Source organism: Stegostoma tigrinum, chromosome 15 (genome assembly GCF_030684315.1).
Source record: "Stegostoma tigrinum isolate sSteTig4 chromosome 15, sSteTig4.hap1, whole genome shotgun sequence".
NCBI classification, from domain to species: Eukaryota; Metazoa; Chordata; class Chondrichthyes; order Orectolobiformes; family Stegostomatidae; genus Stegostoma; species Stegostoma tigrinum.
Window position 1 is genome coordinate 72,025,556 of NC_081368.1, and position 22,853 is coordinate 72,048,408.

The following is a 22,853-nucleotide window of genomic DNA, read 5'->3' on the forward strand; positions in this document are numbered from 1 at the left end:
CATCACCTTCTCAAGGGCAATTAGGGATAGCTGATAAATGTTGGCATAGCCAGCGATACTACCATTCTGTGATCACAAATGAAACTAAAAATAAATCTAAGAATTTCAAAAAGTCATTAAGGTAAGCCTGAGTCCAGTTCATTGCCGATCATTTGAGGAATGATAGAGACCTGAGAGTTGACTCAAAAACAATATCTTTCACAAAAGAATTACGGGCCAGAATTACCAAGGAGTGACAATCACTCTCAGATTGCTACTTCACTTTTTCTTCATATTAAAAAAGAGCTTTAGGTTTCTGAGAGGAGAATCCAATCTAGGATCTTTACACACGCAAAGCTGTACTTCCATTTTGACCAGTTCCTCACAGTATAGAATAGTCTTAGGGAAGGCAAACCACAACCCTCTTTCACTGCAGGCAGTTGCCATGTTTTATGATTAAAAGATCCACTTTGCACACACAACTACTTTGTCAATGCTAAGCCTACTTTGGGCAGAAGATTGATGGCACAGCCTGAGACTGAGATTAGAATATCTTTATTTCCTCAGGGCTTCTGACCATATGATGTCAGTTTTAAGACATTAAAATATATATTCTTTCAGAGTTGCAAACTAAATGGGAAATGCAAGTACTTAAATAGTAAAATGTTAAATTCGCAATAAAACCAAGAAGTAGATACAGCTAGGATGTCAAAATTCTCAGGTTCAGTCTCAGGTTTCAGGTCAAGAATGAGAAGTGGAAAGATGTTGGTAATGCTGTCTGTATCCTACAGTGTTTGGGGGCAATGTGGAGGGAACTTTATTCTGTATCTAAGACCATCTTGTACCAGTCTTGGAAGTATTTGATGAGGCCAATTAAAGGAAGCATTACTCTGTATCTGTCCTTGTGTTGTAGCGGTCCTGGGAATGATTGCTGAGAACAGTGTAAAGGGAGCTCTACACTGTATTTATCCCTGCGCTGTACTTGCCCTGAGTATGTTTGATGCTGACACAGATATCCTGTAATGTAATGTGTTGTATCTTGTTGAGAATCCTCACCTTGATAAACACCAAAAATAATCTTGATTTGTATCCGGGTGTTATGAGTGGCTAATATTAGACTCCAGATGTGAATCTGAGGTTCTGTTCGTCTCCATTAGCTGCAGCTTGCTAGTTATCTGCTGTAACTGGAAGGGACAGCAGACAGTGTAAAAGGGAAGTGGAACTGCTGACTTCATACTGAGGCTTATTGCGAGTCACAGCAGCATTAGCAACACTGCAGGGTGTATGTATATCATAAAATCAAAGCATGAGGAAATTGGAATGTGGTATGTAGCCGACAATGGGCTTGAGGCTGGCTAAATCCTTTCTGATTCTGTTTGTGAACGCTGATACTTCATGCCACTGTTTCAGTTGAGGGGACAATGCCTATCACTACAACAAACTGGCCATTTCTGCAGCAACCAATTAGATTCAAGTCAATTGCTGTGCCACAGGAGGCTGGCAGGCAATGTATTAATGTGTTCTGAATGCTCTGTGCCTCCTGTCCTCCAGCAGTCTGTCCTTCTTCCCAAACAACAGCCTTACCAACTGTGGGATTGGCATGAACTGATTGTCACGTCCACCATGCCTGTTCTCTTTGACCTTAACATACTGGGTTATTTGCATAGGTTTTCAAGGAAGGGAGAGCGTTCAGCAGTTTACAGCCAGAACAGCTTTACAAATGAGATGTTAGCAGGCTGCTTTCCCTGGCTGTAAGTGACTGTCTGCTTTGTTATATTGAAACTGGTGTTGAAACACAGAAACATAGAAAATAGGTTCAGGAGTAGGCCACTTGGCCCTTTAAGCTTGCATCACCATTCAATATGATCATGACTGATCTTAAAATCCCAAAGTCTCATTTTTGTTTTCTCTCAATGTCCTGTGATCTCTTTAGCCAAAAGGGCCACGTCCAGCTCCCCCTCGAATGTATCTAATGAACTGGTCCCAACAGCTTTCTGTGGGAGAGAAATCCACAGGTTCACAACTCTGAGCAAAGAAATCCTTCCGCATCTCAGTCCTGAATGGCTTACCCTTTATTCTGAGGCTGTGACCCTTAGTTCTGGACTTTCCCAACATCAGGAACATTTTTCCCACATCTAGCCTGTCTAGACCCATCAGGATTTTGTATGTTTCTATGAGACTTCTCCCTCATTATTCTAAATTCTAGTGAGTACAAGCTCAGTCGATCCCATCTTTCCTCGTATGTCAGTCCTACCATCCCAGGAATCAGTCTGGTGAACCTTTGCTAGACTCTCTCGATTGCAAGAATGTCCTTCCTCATACTAGGAGATCTCCACTGTTTGTGATATATATAAATTACTCAGGAAAAATAGATGGCTGGGTTAGTAAGTTTGCAAACGACACAGATATTGGTGGAGTTGTGGATAGTGTAGAAGGTTGTCAAAGGATACAGTGGGACAGAGATCAGTTGCCGATATAGGTGGAGAAATGGCAGATAGTGTTTAATCTGGGTAAGTGTGAGGTTCTGCACTTTGGGAGATCAAATGTTAAGGAAAAGTATACAGTTACTGGCAGGACTCCAAACATCACTGATGTACAGAAAGATCTTGGGGTTCAAGTCCATGACTCCCTGAAAATAGCCACACAAGTAGATATGGTGATAAAAAAGGCGTACGGTATGTTTGCCTCTATTGTTTGGGAAATTGGATGCAAGAGTCAGAATATCATGTTGCAGCTTTAGAAGACTTTGCTTAGGCCACATTTAGAGTATTGCATTCAATTCTGGTTGCCACATTACAAAAAGGATGTGGAGGCTTTGGAGAGTGTGCAAAGGAGGCTTACCAGATTGCTGCCTGTGTTAGAGGGTATGACCTGCAAAAAACTCGGTTGTTTTCTCTTGAGCAGTGGAAGCTGAGTGGACACTTGTTAGAAGTCCATAAAATTATGCGATGCATAGATAGGGGTGGCTGTCAGAATCTTTTGCCCAGATTTGAAATGTCTAATACTGGGGGGGCATGCATTTAAGGTTCGAGGGGAAACGTCAAAGGAGACGTGACAGGCAAGTTTTTTACATACAGAGTGGTAGGAGTCTGGAGGCAGATGCAATAGGTGCATTTAAGGGACTTTAGGATAAGCACATTAATATGTAAAGAATGGAGGGATGTGAACCAAGGGCAGGCAGAAGGGATTAGTTTCATTTGCAATCATGTTCGGCACAACATCGTGTGCCAAAGAGCCCATCGCTGCTGTACAGTTCTATGCTCTGTGTTTTGACAGTGCACACAATAGTCAAGGTAAGGCCTCATTGAGGCCCTGTATAACTTCAGCAAGACATCTGTACTCCAATACTCAGAAGTCCGGCTTTGTAGATGATGGAAATCCCAACTTCACCTCTCACACTGACAAGTTCAGGCAAAGGAACAGAAAATTTATACTGCACAGATATTAGGATGCTGGATGTTCCTATTTCTCCACCGAAACCCATTGTCATACCAGCTGCCATCAAGGAGAGGGAAGGAGGTGTATTATAGCCTTCTTCCCAGTCATAGTGGGCAGATTTGTCCATGCCCACCCAAAGGTTTTAAAAATGCAGAAAGCAAACATCTAACTGCAAGCTGTTATGGTACTGAGTTCTCAGTACCTTTCAGGGTTATTGGGCTAAATTGGTGAAATTTTAAATTGATAAGTAAATCTGGGGTAGAAATCTCATTTCTGTGTTGGTGACCTTAAAACTGTCATGGATTCTTGGTAGAAGCAAATACGATAGCAATGTTTAAGAGGTACTTAGAGGGACAAGTGAACAGGCAGAGAACAGAGGGATGCGGATTAGAGAGATTTGGGATTAGTTTAGAATATCATCATCATCAGTACAACCACAAATGGGCCAAAGGGCCTGTTCCTGTCCTGTACTGTTCTAACTTCTATGTTCAGGCCTGTTTTACATTTATTAGCAACTACAAATACTCAAGCTCACTGGAATTACTTTCAAAAGCACAATCCTACCAGCTAAAGTTGGGAAACACATCCGTTCATAAACCTGGATATATACAATCTGATATCTATTCCAAGCCCATTGGTTTGCACAGCTACCCACACTACACCTTCTCTCACCCATCTTCCTACAAGAATGCGATCCCTACCGCCAATTCCTCCTTGAAATAGATATTAGATACCTGCTTCTTGTATATGTCCAGGTTTATGAACAGATGTGTTTCCCAACTTTAGCTAGTAGGATTGTGCTTTTGAACGTAATTCCAGTGAGCTTGAGTATTTGTAGTCCGCTAATAAATGTAAAACAGGTCAGGAAAGCAGACCTGTTCCCAAGATGAGGTGTTCCACTCCCAAACATCCCAGATGTCCTCTCATTTCAAGGACCACAACATCCCCCCTTCAGTGGTCGAAAATACTCTTGACCGCATCTTTGCATTTCCTGCACCCGAGCCCTCACAACACCTCCCCGCAACAAAAACAAAGACAGAATCCCCCTTGTCCTCATGTATCATCCCATTAACCTCCAGATTCAACATATCCTTCTCCGCCACTTCTGCCACCTGCAATCTGACCCCACAACCAAGGATAAATTTTCCTCCCCACCTGTATCCGCCTTCCATAGGGACCGCTCTGTCCGCAACTCCCTGGTCCAGTCCAACTCCCTGCTAGCCCAACAACCACTGGCACTTTTCCCTGCAACCACAGGAAGTGCTACACCTGCTCCTACATCTCACCCCTTCACTCCATCCAAGGACCCAAAAAAAATTTCACATCAGACAGATGTTCACCTGCACATCTGCTAATGTGGTCTATTGCATCTGCTGTTCCCGATGTGGCCTCCTTCTCCATCTGCGAGATCAAGTGGAGGCTCAGAAACTGATTCGTAGAGCACCTGCACTCTGCTCATGACAAACAATGACACCTTCTAGTTGTGAACCACTTCAACTCCCCCTCCCACTCCCTGGACAACATGTCCATCCTGGGCCTCCTCCAGTGTCACAACGACGTCACCCGGAAACAGGCAGGAGGAGCAGCAGCTCATATTATGCCTTGGGAGCCTACACCCCAAATGGTCTTAATGTGGACTCTACTAGTTTCAAAATCTCCCCACTGCCGGCCAACAGCCTTCCCTCTCATACCCGCCTCATTGACCTGTCCGTCTTCTCTCCCACTTATCTGCTCCTCGAACGTCACTGACCAACGCCCATTACTGCCTACTTGCACCCACTTATCACCATCCCAACCACCTTCCCCAGTTCTACACCTCCTTTCTCGATTTATTTCAGAGCTCCCCTTCCCCATTTCTGAAGAAGGGCCCCGAAATGTCAGCTTTCCTGCTCCTCTGATGCTGCCTGGCCTGCTGTGTTCCTCCAGCTCCACAATGTGCTATCTCAGCTCTATAGATCATCTTTTTGTGTTTGTGTCCTCGTTCCATGCAAGCTCTGGTGAGAAGTTGTCAGCACATTCTCCAAGCTGTGGTGAAAGGGCAGCGAACTAATGCGTGGGACCTACTGACTGTGTGAACCTGGAGGAGGAGCGAGAAGTGGAACCATCTCTCTGCCCCAAGCACATCCCAGGTAGCTGTGATGAACAACAGACATTGACTGCACGTGACGATCACATGGAGATGCCAAGCACCCAAACGCCAGTGTGATTGGCCTCTGCAGCAGCAACCTCACGTTGCTATCTCACAGTGAAGGGGCATGAAACATTGAGCAGACGCTGGCACATTGCTTGGCAGTGTGGGACAGATCATTCATTTCCTTTGTGGCACAGGAAACACGTTCTCTTCTCACTCCTCAGACACTGACCTCTGCAGGTGCCATTACCCTGTCAAAATGGCCTCCTGTTGTCACCCACGGGGAAAAGAACATCCTTTTCTCTCCAGTACAGCCTTCAGGGGCACCTCCAGGGAGGTGTCACTTTTCTGCCTGATCTCCAACATCTCCACGGCTGGGTGGCAGTGATGAGCAGGGGTTGAGTGAGGGCCTGGGTTGCAGAAAATGAAGTGCTACCTTTTAAATATGACATCTGGATTTTGGAGTGTGGGCAGTCCTGGCTAGGGTTGTGGGGGACAGCGTGGGGTGCTGTTCTTGTTTGTAAGTTTTTTTTACATTTACCCATATATCCATATGCAATGAGCTGAGAAGAACAAAATTCCATAGGGAAACCGACAGCTCCCATAGCGGGAAGAGATCCCTCCTGATTTTAGGACCACCTCTCCAGTTCGTCTTCAGAAAACAGTTCACCCAGCTGTTGAAAGTAGGGACAGTTATCAATGAATGTGTCAGCTGGATATCTGGCATCACCTTGTGGTGGAGTTTGTTATTTCAGAAGGAAGTAGGGAAATGGCAGTTTCCGAATTTGTACTGTGGCCTGAGTTATACGAGTCACTTTGTCTGGACCTCTCCCACTGCCTGATAAATACAGCTCATAGTGGGAATGAGGCCCTAATTGGGCATTAATTTCCCTGTTAAAGGCAATATTTTGCTTCTTGACGAGTTGTTGTCCATACTGGTTGTCCCAGAACTGGTATAATTTGGGTGGGGGCAGGAGCAGGTGGTTGAGCAGCTGGCAATCTTTCTGCTAGTTTCAAGGTAATCTTCAAACCTGTCAATAGGTGAGCATTAAATCCAGCCCAGGCTCACTCTGGGAAATAGAGCTCCTCACTGAGTTTAAAGTGGCAAACAAACAATAAAAATTTCAATCTATCAAGACATTGTTCGTTCCAGGTTACTGTGGCCAGACAGGGTTGTTAAAACTCAAACAACTGTGAAATCTACAGTGTCCATTTTTATAAACATAAACATCTTTTTAAAAAACTGCAAACAATCATTTGGAGGCTCCCAGACAAGGCAGAAATCAGGTGCAGATGTGAAACATTCCCATCAGACTGAAAAGAAGGACATCATTAGGTTCAATGACCAAATATCTTAATCGGGTACACAGATTTTGTAATCAGGAAAGCCAGCAGAATAATATGGTTTATTGTGAGGGGAATTGAATGCAAGAGTGAGGAGGTTATGCCTTAGTTTTTTTGGCATTGGTGAGGTGACATCTGGTCCACTGTGTACAGTACATGTCACTGTAGTTAAGGAAGAACATGAATGCGTAGAGAGCAGTTCAATGAAATTTTACTAGACTAATACCGGAATTGGTGGATTGCCTTGTAAGGAAAGGCTAGATAGGCAGAACGCATATCTTCTGGAGCTTAGAAGAGTCAGAGAGGACTTAAGTGAAACATATAAAAGTGTAGAATCCCTACAGGGCAGATACAGGTCATTTTGCTCATCAAAATAGAGCCCATTTGGGCCATCCAAAGGGTATCCCACCCTATTCCCGCACTGGCCATGGCTGATCGACCTAGCCTTCACATCCCTGGGCACTATGGGCCAATTTAGCATGGCCAATCCAACCTGCACATCTTTTGGCTGTAGGAAGAAAATGGAGCACCCAGAGGAAACCCACGCAGATGGGTGAAGAATGTAAAAATTCCACACAGTCACCCTTGAGTGGAATCAAACCCCATGTTCCTAGTGCTCTGAGGCAGCAGTGACAACCACTGAGCCACTGTCTTGCCCAAAGATTCTGAGGGAATTTGAGGGTGGATGTTGAAAAGATGTTTCCTCTTGTGGAAGAATCTAGGTGTCAGAGTTTAAAATAAAGGGTCACTCAATTAATACAGAAATCAGGAAACTTTGGAACTAAAACAATGTTGCTGGAAAATCTCAGCAGACCTGGCAGCATCTGTTAAGGAAAAAAACAGTGTTAATGTTTTGGATCCGGTGACCCTTCCTCTGTTCTGAGGAAGGGTCACCGGATCCAAAATGTTAACACTTTTTTTTCCTTCATAAATGCTGCTAGACCTGCTGAGCTTTACCAGCAACTTTGTTTTAGTTCCTGATTTACAGCATCCATAGTTCTTTCAGTTTTTAATCAGAAAATTTTTTTTGTCTCTCAATGGGTTGTCAGTCTTTGAAACTCCTTCCTCAAAAGGCAGTGGATGGAGAATGTTTAAATATTTTTAAGGCAGAGATGACATTGATTCTGTCTATGGCGGGGAATGGGTCCTTAGTCCAGGTGAGCTACAAGATTCCCTGCAGAGACTGCGAGAAACACTGCATCAGACAAACAGGAAGGAAACTAACAAGAGTACATGAACACCAACTGGCTACAAAAAGACACGACCAATACTCACTCATCTCAATCCACACAGAACAAGGAGAACCACTAGGACAACACCAAGATCCTGGGACAGACTAGGCAGAGACAGGCACGAGAATTCCTAGAAGCATGGTACTCCACAAAACATGCTATTAATAAACACATTGAACTCGATCCCATATACGTTCCACCATGAAGGAAAACTGGAAGTGAGGCAATCCCTCTCAACGGACCCCAGAGTTTAAAGACCAGGTGGGAAAGCACAATGACACTTCATCGGAAGCTGCACTGAGGATGTTACCAAGCATGGTAATGAAACATCTGTGAAACAAGAAACCAGCTCGGCAAGCCAACCAACCTCAACGCCCACAATCCGAGCTACAAATCTACTCCAAAAGCTTCGTCTCAATTATTTCATTTTATAATTTCTGTAATTAAAATGATGCTGAATTGTGGTGATTAATTCACTCACTGTATTTTCATAAATACAAATGACAATAAATTGCTATTCAATTCAATTCTATTCTATCCTACTGTTGCTAGACGAACAGCATCTAATCTCCCAATTAGATCACTTTGCAGCCTTCTGCACTCAATGCTGAATTCAACAACTCCAAACTGTGAACTCTGCCACACCATTTTGTTTCTTTTATTTTTGCGTTGGCGGTTGTAATCTTGATTTACATGTTACAGATACAACTGTTCCTTTTTCTGCCATTCATATCCCATCTGAGCAAATCTTTCATGTTTCTTTACTACAACCATTTATCACTCCCTGCACCTTCTGTGCCATAACATTGTCTGTTAGTTAATTTCTCAGCTGGTAGACCTTCTCTTTGATTGTTCCTCTCTCTTTACACACTCAAAACCTGTTACATTTCTGTCCTCTGATCCTCTGAAGAAAGGTAATTGACAGTAAACATTGACACTCTTTCACTGTCCAAAAAATGCTGTCTGCTACGGTGAACCCTTCAGCATTTTTCTGAACTCATGTCAGACTTCAATAAAACATTGGTTTGGTCTCAACTGGAAGTGTTGTGATCAATTCTGACCAGAATGCTTCAGAAAGGAGGTCAAGGCTTGGAAGGGGTGCAGAAGTGACTTACTAGTCTGCAATCAACAATGAAAGATTTCAGTTCTTAGAAGAGACTGGATTTGCAGTGTTCTGAACAGAGGCAGTCCAGGAAAGATTTGTTCAAAACCTGGGAAAGGGTGATATAACAAATAAAGAGGATCTGTCTTTAGTAGTTGATGAACCCATAACCAGTTATTAGTTGAAAGACAGAATTACATTTTCTTTTCTTTTTCATTCATGAGACATGGATCTCATTGGCTGGCCAGCATTTACTGCCTAACCTTATTTGTCCTTGAGGAGGTGGTGAGCTGCCTTCTTGAACTGCTGTAGTCCATGTGATGCAGGTAGACCAATAAATCTGTTAGCAAGGGAGTTCCAGGATTCTGACCCAGTGACAGTGAAGAACAGTGTTATATTTCCCAGTCAGATGGTGAGTGGTTTGGAGAGTACTTTCAGGTGGTGATGTTCCCATGTATCTGCTGCCAGTGTCCTTTGAGATGGAAGAGGTCCTTAGTTTGGAAGGGGCTGTCTAAGGAGTCTTGGGTGAATTTCTGCAGTGCATCTTGTAGATGGTACACACTGTTGCTACTGCATGTCAGTGGGTGGAGGGAGTGAAAGCTTGTGGATAGGATATCAATCAAGTGGTCCACTTTGCCTTAGATGGTATCAAGCTTCTTGAGAGTTGTTGGAGCACCCATCTAGGCAAATGGGGAGTACTCCATCATGCTCCTGATTCCTTATGGTACAAGTGGTGGAACTGGTTTTAATAAGGTCTTTTGACTGAAATGAAACTAAAGTATTGCAGCTAACTTCATGCTGTGCTCTCTGCTACACCAGGGATCAGAGTGGAAAAGTCAAACACTACACAGTGTGTGTGACCCTGTCCAACCAGTACTACCTTGCGGAGAAACACACCTTCAATTCAATTCCAGAACTGATCAACTACCACCAACACAATGCAGCAGGTATGGCCTGTCTTGGAGGAGGGTAAGGAGGAGTAGGGGTCAACAGAGGGAATTACTGGATTAGAGATCAGGCTTGATTGATTATGTCTCCTCGTTGCTCTGTTTTCAAGTACTGAAGCTGTATAATGTCCAGTGAGGCAATCAGTAACAGCACTGACCACGTTAACTTACACACACTGTTTACTGCAGCAGCAGAGTTACTAGCTCTGTGGTCTGAGCCGAGTTGCCCAGACTTAAAATGAAATGTGGTTGGGTAGTATCTGCTTTTGGGTATTACAAGCACCCTTAGAGCTCCAAAGTGGGGTGTGAGTGCACACTCTGGGCTGGTTGTGGGTGAGAATCAGGCTGAACACCATTCAGTTCAGCTGTTTGCATGCAAGCAATGAATATCCAATGATGTATGCAGAGCAGATAGCTAGATGGTGAATATCCATTGGGTGTTTGCAGAGCGGGTAAGTCTTGAGTGAATATCCACTGGATGCATGCAGAGCAGGTAGGTATTAACTAGTATCAGCATTAATGCTGATTTGATGACACCGGTGACACTTTGGAGCTAAACCCTCACTTAACCTTGCACAGTGCAGCATGGGTTCCACAGCAGGATACTGCTAACAAAAATAGAAATTGCTGGAAAAGCTTAGTAGGTCTGGTAGCATCTGTGGAGATAAATCAGAGTTAATGTTTCGGGTTGAGTGACCCTTCTTCAGAACTGATGGTAGCTGGGAAAATGTCACTTTATATGCAGAAGATAGGGTGGGAGGAGGGAGTAAGGAGTAAACAACAGATGGAGATAGAGTCCAAAGTGAGAGAAGAACAGTTGAACAGAGAAAGGAGTGGATAACAATCTGGCTAGCAGGGTGAATAGCTGTAATTGGGGACTGTTTAGTGGCTAACAATGTATTGTGTGTAATAGCAGACTGTGATAACAAGGCCTGGTGTGTGGGGGTTGGGGTAAGGAAATGTGAGAAAGGAGGAAGAGTGAAGGAAGAGTGGAGCAGAGTATCCCAGAGGGAACAGTCTCTGCAGAAGGTCAGCAAGGAAAGGGTGGGGAATGTGTGTTTGGTAGTAGTGTCTTGCTGAAGGTGGCAGAAATGTTTGCTAATGATCCTCTGGATGAGGATGCTGTTAGGGCAGTAGGTGAGGACAATGGGTCTCATCACTGTTGCAGGAGGGAAGAGAAGGGGTGAGAGCCAAAGTGCAGGAAATAGGTCATGCGTGACTGAGGGCCCTGTCAACAATGGTGCTGGGGAATACTTAGCTGAGCACGAAGGTGGACATTTCAGAGGCTCCCTTGTTGAAATTGGCATAATCAGAACAGATGCAATGGAGACAGTGGAACTTGGAGAATGCAATGGAGTCTTTACAGGAAACAGGGTGTGAGGATGTGTAGTTAAAGGAATTGTGGGACTCGGTGAGTTTTCAGTGGATAATAGTAGCCTGCCTATCCCCACAAATGGAGATAGAGATGTTGAGGAACGGAAGGGAGGAGTCAGAGACAGAAGCTATATCGTCTTGTGCTTGCACCAACAGCATGGGACCATCAACAAGACTTTTTGACTTTGCCTTCACACATGGTCTTGCATGTCCCATCCTATCCAGATGTGATCAGCTTTGGTCACTTCCTTATATCTCCCTCCACCTGTATTCCCCTCCCACCCTTGACTCTACTTCATGCTGTGTCAATTTTAGAAAATAGAATTTAGAAGAATGAGGTGGGGAATCTCATCAAAACCAAAAAAAATTTGCTCACGCACTACCTTTCATTTGTAACAGGAGGGCCTCTCTCCCGTTTTGGATAAAGGATATCACATCCCCATTTCCAACAACTACACCAAGACTTCCACCCCCTCTTTAAAAGGAACAGGATAGACTTAAGGGTGGGCATTAACTTTCTATAGGTATTTAAGGAATAAAAGAATGATGAAAGTAAAATTAGGCCCAATCAAGGATAGTAGTGGTAAGTTGTGTGTGGAGTCAGATGAGATAGGGGAAGCGCTAAATGAATATTTTTCAACAGTATTCACTCTAGAAAATGACAATGTTATCGAGGAGAATACTGAGATACAGGCTACTAGACTAGGTGGGATTGAGGTTCACAAGTAAGAGGTATTAGAAATCCTTCAGGGGATGAAGATAGATAAGTCTCCTGGGCCGGATGGGATTTATCCTCGGATCCTCTGGGAAGCCAGGGAGGAGATTGCCGAGCCTTTGGCATTGATCTTTAACTCATCATTGTCTACAGGAATAGTGCCAGATGATTGGAGGATAGCGCATGTGGTTCCCCTGTTCAAGAAGGGGAGTAGAGACAACCCTGGTAATTATAGACCAGTGAGCCTCACCTCAGTTGTTGGTAAAGTGTTGGAAAAGGTTATAAGGGATAGGATTTATAATCATCTAGAAAAGAATAAATTGATTAGGGATAGTCAGCACGGTTTTGTGAAGGGAAGGTCGTGCCTCACAAACCTTATTGAGTTCTTTGAGAAGGTGACCAAACAGGTAGTTGAGAGTAAACCGGTTGATGTGGTGTATATGGATTTCAGCAAGGCGTTCGATAAGGTTCCCCACAACAGACTATTGAACAAAATGCGGAGGAATGGAATTGTGGGAGATATAGCAGTTTGGATTGGAAATTGGCTTGTTGAAAGAAGACAGAGGGTGGTAGTTGATGGGAAATGTTCATCCTGGAGACCGGTTACTAGTGGTGTACCGCAAGGGTCGGTGTTGGGTCCACTGTTGTTTGTCATTTTTATAAATGACCTGGATGAGGGCATGAAAGGATGGGTTAGTATATTTGCAGACGACACTAAGGACGGTGGAGTTGTGGATAGTGACGAAGGATGCTGTAGGTTGCAGAGAAACGCAGGTAAGCTGCAGAGCTGGGCTGAGAGGTGGCAAATGGAATTTAATGAAGACAAGTGTGAGGTGATGCACTTTGGTAGGAGTAACCAGAAGGCAAAGTACAGGGCTAATGGTAAGATTCTTAGTAGTGTAGATGAGCAGAGAGATCTCGGTGTCCATGTACACAGATCCTTGAAAGTTGCCACCCAGGTTGACAGGGTTGTTAAGAAGGCATACAGTGTTTTAGCTTTTATTAATAGAGGGATTGAGTTCCGGAACCAAGAGGTTATGGTGAAGGTGTACAAAACTCTGGTGTGGCCGCACTTGGAGGATTGCGTACAGTTCTAGTCACCACATTATAAGAAGGATGTGGAAACTTCGGAAAGGGTGCAAAGGAGATTTAGTAGGATGTTGCCTGGTATGGAGGGAAGGTCTTACGAGGAAAGGCTGAGGGACTTGAGGCTGTTTTCATTGGAGAGAAGAAGGTTAAGAGGCGAATTAATTGAAACATATAAAATAATCAGAGGGTTAGATAGGGTGGATAGGGAGAGCCTTTTTCCTAGGATGGTGACGGTGAGCACAAGGGGGCATAGCTTTAAATTGAGGGGCGAAAGATATAGGACAGATGTCAGAGGTAGTTTCTTTACTCAGAGAGTAGTAAGGGAATGGAACGCTTTGCCTACAACGGTAGTAGATTCGCCAACTTTAGGTACATTTAAGTCGTCATTGGGTAAGCATATGGACGTACATGGAATAGTGTCGGTTAGATGGGCTTGAGATCGGTGTGACAGGTCGGCACAACATGGAGGGCCAAAGGGCCTGTACTGTGCTGTAATGTTCTAATGTTCTAATGTTCTAATTAACTGGCAGTAATCTCACTCACAATACTGACTTCTCGGTGACAGAACCCACCAATGAGAAACACCGTTAACAGTAACTGCACATAATGATCATTATGTTGGTGGGGATAGGAGCATTGTACTCAGCAAGGAAGGTTATCATGATTAATTTATTTCCACATGGCTCTCAGTGTACCTAACAATACTTTATTAATAGATCATCTTTATTCATCTGTTGTAGGGCTTGTTACCAGGTTACGGCACCCAGTGTCACAGCAGAGCAAGAAGGCTCCATTGACAGCTGGATTTGGTTACGGTAAGATTTCGTAATGGTATAATTTAGTTATGCCTAGGATTCAGTTATGGTATTAAGTAAAATAATGAAGAGTATACAGCACACCCACAGGCCATTCAATTCACTAGCATCTTTCCTCATCAAATCTGATACTGCAACCCTCTATCCCCCCTCCCTCATGTATTTGTCTGACTTCCCATTTAACTGCATCAATATTATTCACTTCAACCACTCCCTGAGTTCCACATTCTCAGGTGTCTCTGAGAAAGAAGCTTCTTCTGCATTTTCTGTTGGATTTCTTGGTGACTGTCTTCTGTCAGTTGCCTCCAGTTACATTCTTCCCTCCACAAGGAGACATTCTGTCTCTATGTACTTAACCAGGCCTTTCACTATCTTAATTATTTATAACAAATTAGCCTTTTCTTTTCTATGGAAGAGAGACCCAATTTGTCAATTCTTTCATGATATGCTTAATTTTGTGCACTTGGTATGACTCTTTTTGATCCAATTTATCTTCTCCAGTGTTTCTATTTCCTTTATTTCTGCTGTCTTTACATCTTCTGAAACCTGGAAAATTCGGTCTGGATCTTTACAGTCATCTTTTAAAATGCCAAAGGATTTTCCTTTTCTTAACCCTTTGTTTTCCAATCCAAAGAGGAGTTTGCCTGGCAGCATTTGTTAACAAACTGTCATAGTTCAGTCACAGTTATTTCTTAAAATAATTGAAATTCTGAGGTTGTCAACAGTGTGCCAATTCATGCTTAGGTGTTTATTTTCCACATTTGTTTGTGGTTTTATGCTCTTTAAAATGTAAGTATGAGCATCTTAATCATTGTATAAAGATTTTGCTGTTTTGCTTTATTAGCTTCTCTTTTGTTTCTTTCTTTGTTGGTACTTTTATTTTCTTTATATATTTTGTCCTTTTGTAAGGAAAAGCTGGGCACTTCCTGTACATGACATCTGCACCTGTAAAGCACTGGATGCTTTTTTTGTCCCCTCCCCCACCCAGCTTTTGTGCCATTTACAAGAAAAATGAAGTGGTGGAATTGATAAATGATTAAACAAGATGTAGAGTTTTTTTCTCATATTTTGGGCTGAACTTCATTCTAAAATCACTTTGTCAAATTGGAGCTGTTCTGGGCCCCTTGTAAATTGTCATTTCTTAAATCAGACACATCATGATCTCCCTCTCCTTTGTAAGAGATTGAATGTACTTTGGATTTGGGTATGCTTGTAAATTTCAGCTCTGATCTCAGGTGGATAATGAGTAATAACTGTTAGGATAAAGAACTCTTCACAACTTTCACTGCTACTATCACCTTTTATCATCACTAGCCGCCACTATTATCTGCCACCAGCTTCTTGTGCCCACTTGCTGCCACTGTGACATAGTTTCTCGGGTGAAACATCACTGCCAGTAAGATATGACTGTGCATTGCCCTATATGTTAGCTCATCTATCATGTACTTAAAGGTCTGGGCTCTTAGTGAGACAGATATATTTAGGTTTATGAACAACACAAACTACTTACACTGTCGCTTACAAATTACTATTACTGTTACATTAAATTTTTGTGTATAAAACTGATTGAATAAACGCACAATACTAACTTTATGTGCAGAATTGACTGAAAGTGAGGATCTTTATTACAGAACGTCATCACGTTTTGAATCATGTGGCTGTCTTAAAGGTATGCTGAAATCTAATCAATAAGACAAGCCACAGGAAATTTACAAATAAAGATTCTGTTCGTGTGACATGGTTAGACTCTCATACACATAAACAAGATCAAGGCCACAAAACTTTTAATATGCTGTGCACTTTCACTCAGACCTTCTGTAACCTAGCAGTCACCCAGTTCTCCTTTCCTGTGTGAGGTTTCTGATTCAACTTACTAAGGGGTTTTCTGAGCCAGCTCAGTAGTTTGCGAAGAAGGAATGAGTGTGAAAGCCTCAGAGGCTTACGGCAGCAGAGATCCCCTATCTTTGAGTTGCTGCAATATTGTAATGATAAATAGTTCTAGTTAAACCAGCAATAACACATGAACAAACCACAAACTGTGCACATTGGCGTGTTCCCAGGCAGTGCTGGAGCAATCGATTAAGTGAAAAAGGCTTCATTTATTTAACACCTTTCAGAACCATAGGACATGCAAATCTTCTCAAAACTCACTAGACTTACAGTCAATCAAATCCTTTGGAAGTGTGGCCACTGCTGCAATGTAGGAAGCACAGCAGTTAAATTGCATACAGCAAGATCCCACAAACGGCAATGTGACAATCACCAGATCACCAGCTCATTGTGAAGATGATTACAGGATTATTATTGACCAGTGTACACAGAAGATGTCCCCTCTGTGTCTCCTGCTGAAGACACTGGGGGGAGCCACGGCATACTGCAGACACGAGGAGACAACAATTTCTTTCCATAAAAGACAATAGTAAAGAAGATGTTTTTCTCCCCCTGACTATGAGCAATGTTTTCATGGTCATCATTAGACTCTTAATTTCAGATTTTCATTGAATTCAAATTCCACCTCTCTACTCTGCTGGGATTTGAATCCAGGTATCAGAACATTGTCCAGGTCTTTGTTTGAGAACATTACTTGCATGGTGGACAATGGGGAACCTGTGGATGTGGTGTATCTGGATTTCCAGAAGGCATTTGACAAGGTGCCGCACCAAAGGCTGCTACATAAGATAAAGTTCCACGGTATTACAGGTAATGCATTGGCATGGATAGAGGATTAGTTGACCAGTAAAAAGCAAAGAGTAGGGGTAAATGGGTGTTTTTTTGGCTGGCGGGCAGTGGCTAGTGGTGATGCCTCAGGGATCAGTGTTGGGACCTCAATTGTTTACAATTTACATAGATGATTTGGAGCTGGGGACTAAGTGTGGTGTGTCAAAATTTGCAGAAGATACTAAAGTGAGTGGTAGAGCAAAGCATGCAGAAGACACTGAAAGTCTGAAGAGGGATATAGATAGTCTAAGTGAATGGGCAAAGGCCTGGCAGATGGAGTAGAATGTTGATACCTGTGAGGTCATGCATTTTGGTAAGAACAACAAGAAAATGAACTATGTTTTAAATGGTAAAAAATTGCAGCATGCTGTGAAGAGTGGGACTTGGGTGTCCTTGTGCATGAATCGCTAAAAGTAGGATTGCAAGTGCAGCAGGTAATTAAAAAGGCAAATGGAATTTTGTCTGCCGTTGCTAGAGAGATGGAGTTTAAAAACAGGGAGGCTATGCTGCAGCTGTATAGAGTCCTGGCGAGGCCACACCTGGAGTACGGTGTGCAGTTTTGGTCTCCTTACTTGAGAAGAGATATACCTGCACTGGAGGGGGTGCAGAGGAGATTCACTCAGTTGATTCCAGAATTGAGAGGCTGGCATTATGAGGAGAGACTGAGTAGACTGGGATCATACTCACTGGAATTCAGAAGAATAAGGGAAGATCTTGTAGAAACATATAAGATTATGAAGAGAATAGATAAGGTGGAGGCAGGGAGGTTATTTCCACTAGCAGGTGAAACTAGGACTAGAGGGCATCGCCTCACAATAAAGGGAAGCAGATGTAGGACTGAAGTCAGGAGGAACTTCTTCACCCAAAGGGTTGTGAATCTGTGGAATTCCCTGCCCAGTGAATGTTGAATGTTTTTAAGGCAAGGCTAGAAAAATTTTTGAACAGTAAAGGAATTAAGAGTTATGGTGAGTGGGCGGTAAAGTGGAGCTGAGTCTCAAAAAGATCAGCCATGATCTTATTAAATGGCGGGGCAGGCTCGAGAGGCCAGAAGGCCTACTCCTGCTCCTAGTTCTTATGTTCTTTGGATTATTAGTCTAGCAATAATACTACTAGAGCCTTTGCCTTCCAGTACAGACTCCTATGTATGTTATGTATGATAGAAGTCCCAACATAAGTTTCTGAGAACAGTTATTTTTGTGTATATTTTAGAAAGTATCAATTTTATGTTAATTATGTAGAGGATGGCAGTTCTTATGTACTTTAGCCAGGAGTCTATGTGTATTGGCGAGAACAGCTCCTGCATATTTTATTAGAGAAAGCTGATCCTGTCTTGATTGATTCGCCTGATGTTCTGACACTTGAGTGTGCATCAAAAAAGATTTGTTGTGTTTTAGTGATTTTTGATTTTCGGAACAGATTATAATTACTGAATATAATGGCAGCTCTAGAGGGATGGACAAAGACATTAGCTTCACACCACGTCCAAATGTCCTGAAGGCAATAGACTGTGTTCCTCCAAATGTCAAGAGACCATGTCAAGACCATTTGGGTCTGTCCAGTGTTGTTTTTCCTCTATGTATTTGGATCCAACTTGTAAAATCTGAGGTTGAATTTCAGTTATGTCCTATGAATGCGCTAGAGAAGTTAGCCCCTCATATTCTTGGAGAGAATAATGCTGGTATGCACCATATAAAGAGACAGTTCTTTATATGGAGACTAGGAGGCATTGTTCATACAAGTCAGAATAGCACTCCCCTCAGAATATGAAGCCAATTTTGGATATAATTTGTTTGATGTAATGGAATCTATCCAATGAAGATGTAGAATCTTCTCCTGATTTCCTTCTCCCAGTGCACATTCTGTCTGGATTCCAGGCTGACAATTTTTTTCTTTCTTGTTAGGTGCCTGGGAGATCAATCCTGTCGACCTAACATTCCTGAGGGAATTAGGGAATGGACAGTTTGGTGTCGTGAAACATGGTAAATGGCGAGGGCAGTATGAAGTGGCCATCAAAATGATCAAAGAGGGCTCCATGTCTGAGGATGACTTCATCGATGAGGCTGAAACAATGATGTAAGCAAATGATATCAGGGAAACAATAGAATGTGAAGCTTTAGCTATCAATTAGCCAATTCATTATTGTAAATATGATACATATACTGTATTATTACTGTATTCTTCTCTACATATCCTAGGACTGTTTGATGGGAACATTTCACAGGGAGCTTTATTCTGTATCTAGCAACATGCTGTACCTGTTCTGGGAATATTTGACAAAGACTGTGTGAATTGAACTGTGATTTCAGTTTAAAAGAGTAAAGAGAGATTTACTCCCATGCAGTCTGTCTCCTAGAATGTGTGATGGAAACAGTATAAAGTTAGCTTAACTTTCATTTTAAAAGAATACACAGATCTTTACTCTGTATCTAATCCAATGCTGCTCTGTCCTGGGGGGTGTTTGATGATGATAGTGTCAGGGAAACCTTAATTACAATTTACTTTCAGTTTAAAAGAGTAGAGGAAGCTTTACGCTGTTACATAAACCATGCTGTCCCTGCCACGAGACTGTGTGTTGGGACACTGCAGGCAGATCTTTACTTTCAATGTAAAAGAATTACGACAGCTTTATTCTGTATATAACCCCATCCTATCCCTACCCTGCAAGTATTTAATGGAGACAGTGTAGTAAGAGCTTTACTTTCAGATTAAAAGAATAGAGGGAGGTTTTACTTGTATCTAACCCTATGCTGTACCTGTCCTGGGAGTGCTTGATGAGGACAGTGTAGAAGCAGCTTTTATCTATATCTAGTACCGTGATTGTATCTGTTCCGGGAGTGTTTAATGTTGTACACTGCAAAGTGTAAATAAGCTTGATATGCGAGGATAAAAATGTCAGCTGATGTGGGGAATGACCTCTCTCTCTGTACCTCCCTTGTTATATTAGGATGTTGAAACATGCCAAGTTGGTGCAGCTATATGGTGTTTGCACAAAGCAACGACCGATCTATATTGTCACTGAGTTTATGTCAAATGGCTGCTTGCTGGATTACTTGAAGAAACAAGGGAAAAAGCTGAGCAGCTTACAACTGCTGGAGATGACCAAGGATGTGTGTGAAGCCATGGCATATCTTGAGTCACATCGATTCCTGCACAGAGACCTTGTAAGGACGAAGATCAGCAACTTGTTGCATTGACCACTTACAATGACATGGAATGATTGCAGTACTCTTCACCTTCTATTCGCCATCACTGAAGAGGCACCTCATGACCTCACAACATCTAGTGAGGAGACACATGTCATTAATACAAAGCCAGAACTACAGACAAAATCTGCCAACTGTAGGCCCAAAAAACAGGACCTTTCATGGGAAAATCATATCATAAATTATAGCAACCACTCCGCTGCACCCTCTGAACCTTTCTAACTCTTAAGTAACCAACCTTTCAAATCTTTGAGTTGATACAAGTTTCTAAACTGAATCATAAATTTGGTATTACTGGTCAGAGGAATTGGTATGCTGGTAAAGAATTAAAAATGGATAGATTGTGTATCATTTACAACACTAGAAGTGTTTTTTTCAGAAGAACGACAGCCTCGAGGGCACCTTGCTGACAGCCTGTACTGCTGGCAGACAGAGCAAGAACTCAGCTTCCTAAAGCCAAATTTAGATAATGAAAGCTAATTTTCAGATGTCAATGGCAAGACTGTTAACGTCAATGACAATCCCTGAAAATCATGGCTGACTGCTGGCCCTTTTTATTTAAACAGCTGAGGAGCTCTAAATATCTCAGTGGCCTGCTATTCCCCTTAAACAGAGCAGGATGAGTCAACCATGTTGGACTAGGTCCGAGTCAACATATAGATCAGATAAGATTTCTTTTTGCAAAGGACCAAACAAAAGTTTGGTTTTTACAATCCAACAGCTTCACGGTCAGTTTGCAATCTGAACCAAATTCCTTCTGGATAACAGGTCAGGTTTCAGGATTACTAAACCAAGATTACTAGGATAAACCCCTGATTTACCAGGTCAGGATTACTAGAACAAACCTCTTGATTACTGGTGCAGGAGTCTGAAACATGTGCAGAAACTGATTAAACTAGCACAAACAGTCAAAGTTTCTAACTCACCCTGTCTGCTGTTTGGTTATCTCAGGCTGCCAGGAACTGCTTGGTTGATGAGGCGGGAACTGTGAAGGTATCAGACTTTGGTCTAAGCAGGTGAGTTGTCACGTCCACTTCCATAAATCATGACCTTGGTGCTGAGACAGTTAATATCATTGGGAAATGATCAGTTGCAGCAGAATGGAAACTTCTCTATAAGAGACTGAGACAATATCTTATTCATCCTCGATTACTCTAGTTTGGCATAGTCACTCATCCTGACTCAGAGAAGTAGGACAGGGTTTGGGGTAAGGTTTTGTAGGTGTTTCATGGATTGGGTGGGGTTTCATTTATGTGTGGACTCAAATGTGGGTGGAGCTGGGGAGTAGGGCTAGGTGATGATGGAGTTTGGGATAAGATTGTGTAGTGTTTGAATGATCTGGATGGGGACTGGTGCAAATGTGAATGGAGGTTGGGTAGGGTTTGAATGGTCCATGTGTTGGTGTAGGCGGGGTGGGACTTATTTGTGGGCAGAGTTTGAGTGTTTTGGGAGGTGCTTAGGTTAAGACTTTGCACAAACAAACTGGGAGAGATAATTGCAGGATAGTGCACTACAGGAAATCTGTGATTGGAGCTCTCAGCTAGAACTCCAGCATAGTACTGAGGGATGCAGCACTGTAAGTGAAATCCTTATTAAGATGAATGTCAAACTGAGACCATGTCTAGCTCCTCTGGGTGAGGTAAATGATTCCATTGCATTATTTGAAGTATACCTAGTATGTTCTCCTTAATATCCTGGCCAATGTTTATCACTCAACTGAAACAGCAAAATTATCATGTTGCTGTTTGTGGGAGCTTGCTGTATATAAACGGACTACCATGTTTCCTACATTTCACACACAACTCATTGGTTTTTAAGCATTTGAAAACATCCTGATATTGTAACAGATCCTATCAAACTGCAAATGGTTCTTTATTTGAGGTCTATTTATACTGTAAACATGTGTGAAGGTCAAGTCAGAACCCCAGACTATATTTGATTTCTATTAGGTACGTCCTTGATGATGAATACACAAGTTCACAAGGTTCTAAGTTTCCTGTGCGATGGTCTCCTCCTGAGGTTCTCAATTTTGCCCGATTCAGCAGCAAGTCTGATGTGTGGGCCTTTGGTGAGTATGTAACCTCTTCTGGAGCCAACACTGTGAGCTCTTAGCTAAGACTGGCACAAGTGCCTTTGGTTTGGATAGACAGAGAGATTGGGCATTTCTGCTTTAATGAGGAAAGGTCAAAGAGAGCAGGGAAATGCAGTGTAAGAGGGAGGGTCAGCGGGAGAAGGAAGGCCTCATCAGGTTGCCATATTAGCCGGTGTGGTCACAAATCACCTGATCCTTCTCATTAACAACTTTTTGAGACATCTGTGTTTCAGTAAGAAAATCTGACAACTGCAGCAGACAAAAATCCATTCTCAGAGGCAGAAATGTCAGCATTGTGGTAACATCACTGGATGAATAATCCAGACGCCCTAATTCTCTGTAGGACATGGTTTCAAATTCAACCTTAGCAAAGGTGAAGAAAGAATGGGATTACACTAGGTGGGATATTAAAGGATACAGGAAGTGGATTAATGCATTAATCCACTTCCTGTATCCTTTAAAGGATACATTAAAGGATGTGAGAGCTGAGAGGTAATGTGGAATTACTTTGGGTCCTTCATGTGGAGAGATACTGATGGGCTAATAGCCTGTTGCTAGCACATTATTAATTCCATCAGGGGTTGTGGTAAAAATGAAAGGACACTGTACTTGAATGAGGACAGACGGAAGTGGTTCTTTAAGTGTTACTAGTTTTCCTGTAGCTGTTCCTGCTC

General features: G+C 42.6%; 1 protein-coding gene across 3 annotated transcripts in view; it reads left to right on the forward strand.

Annotated features, from left to right (window-relative positions):
- btk (Bruton agammaglobulinemia tyrosine kinase) overlaps positions 1–22,853 on the forward strand; it is a 124,805-nt gene that overhangs the window by 96,350 nt on the left and 5,602 nt on the right. For all 3 annotated transcript variants that reach the window (XM_048544452.2, XM_048544454.2, XM_059651516.1), the window contains 6 exons: positions 10,046–10,173; positions 14,092–14,166; positions 18,786–18,957; positions 19,829–20,045; positions 21,039–21,103; positions 22,037–22,155. In XM_048544452.2, coding sequence (XP_048400409.1) covers positions 10,046–10,173; positions 14,092–14,166; positions 18,786–18,957; positions 19,829–20,045; positions 21,039–21,103; positions 22,037–22,155 — 776 coding nt within the window. The remainder of the gene's footprint in view (positions 1–10,045; positions 10,174–14,091; positions 14,167–18,785; positions 18,958–19,828; positions 20,046–21,038; positions 21,104–22,036; positions 22,156–22,853) is intronic.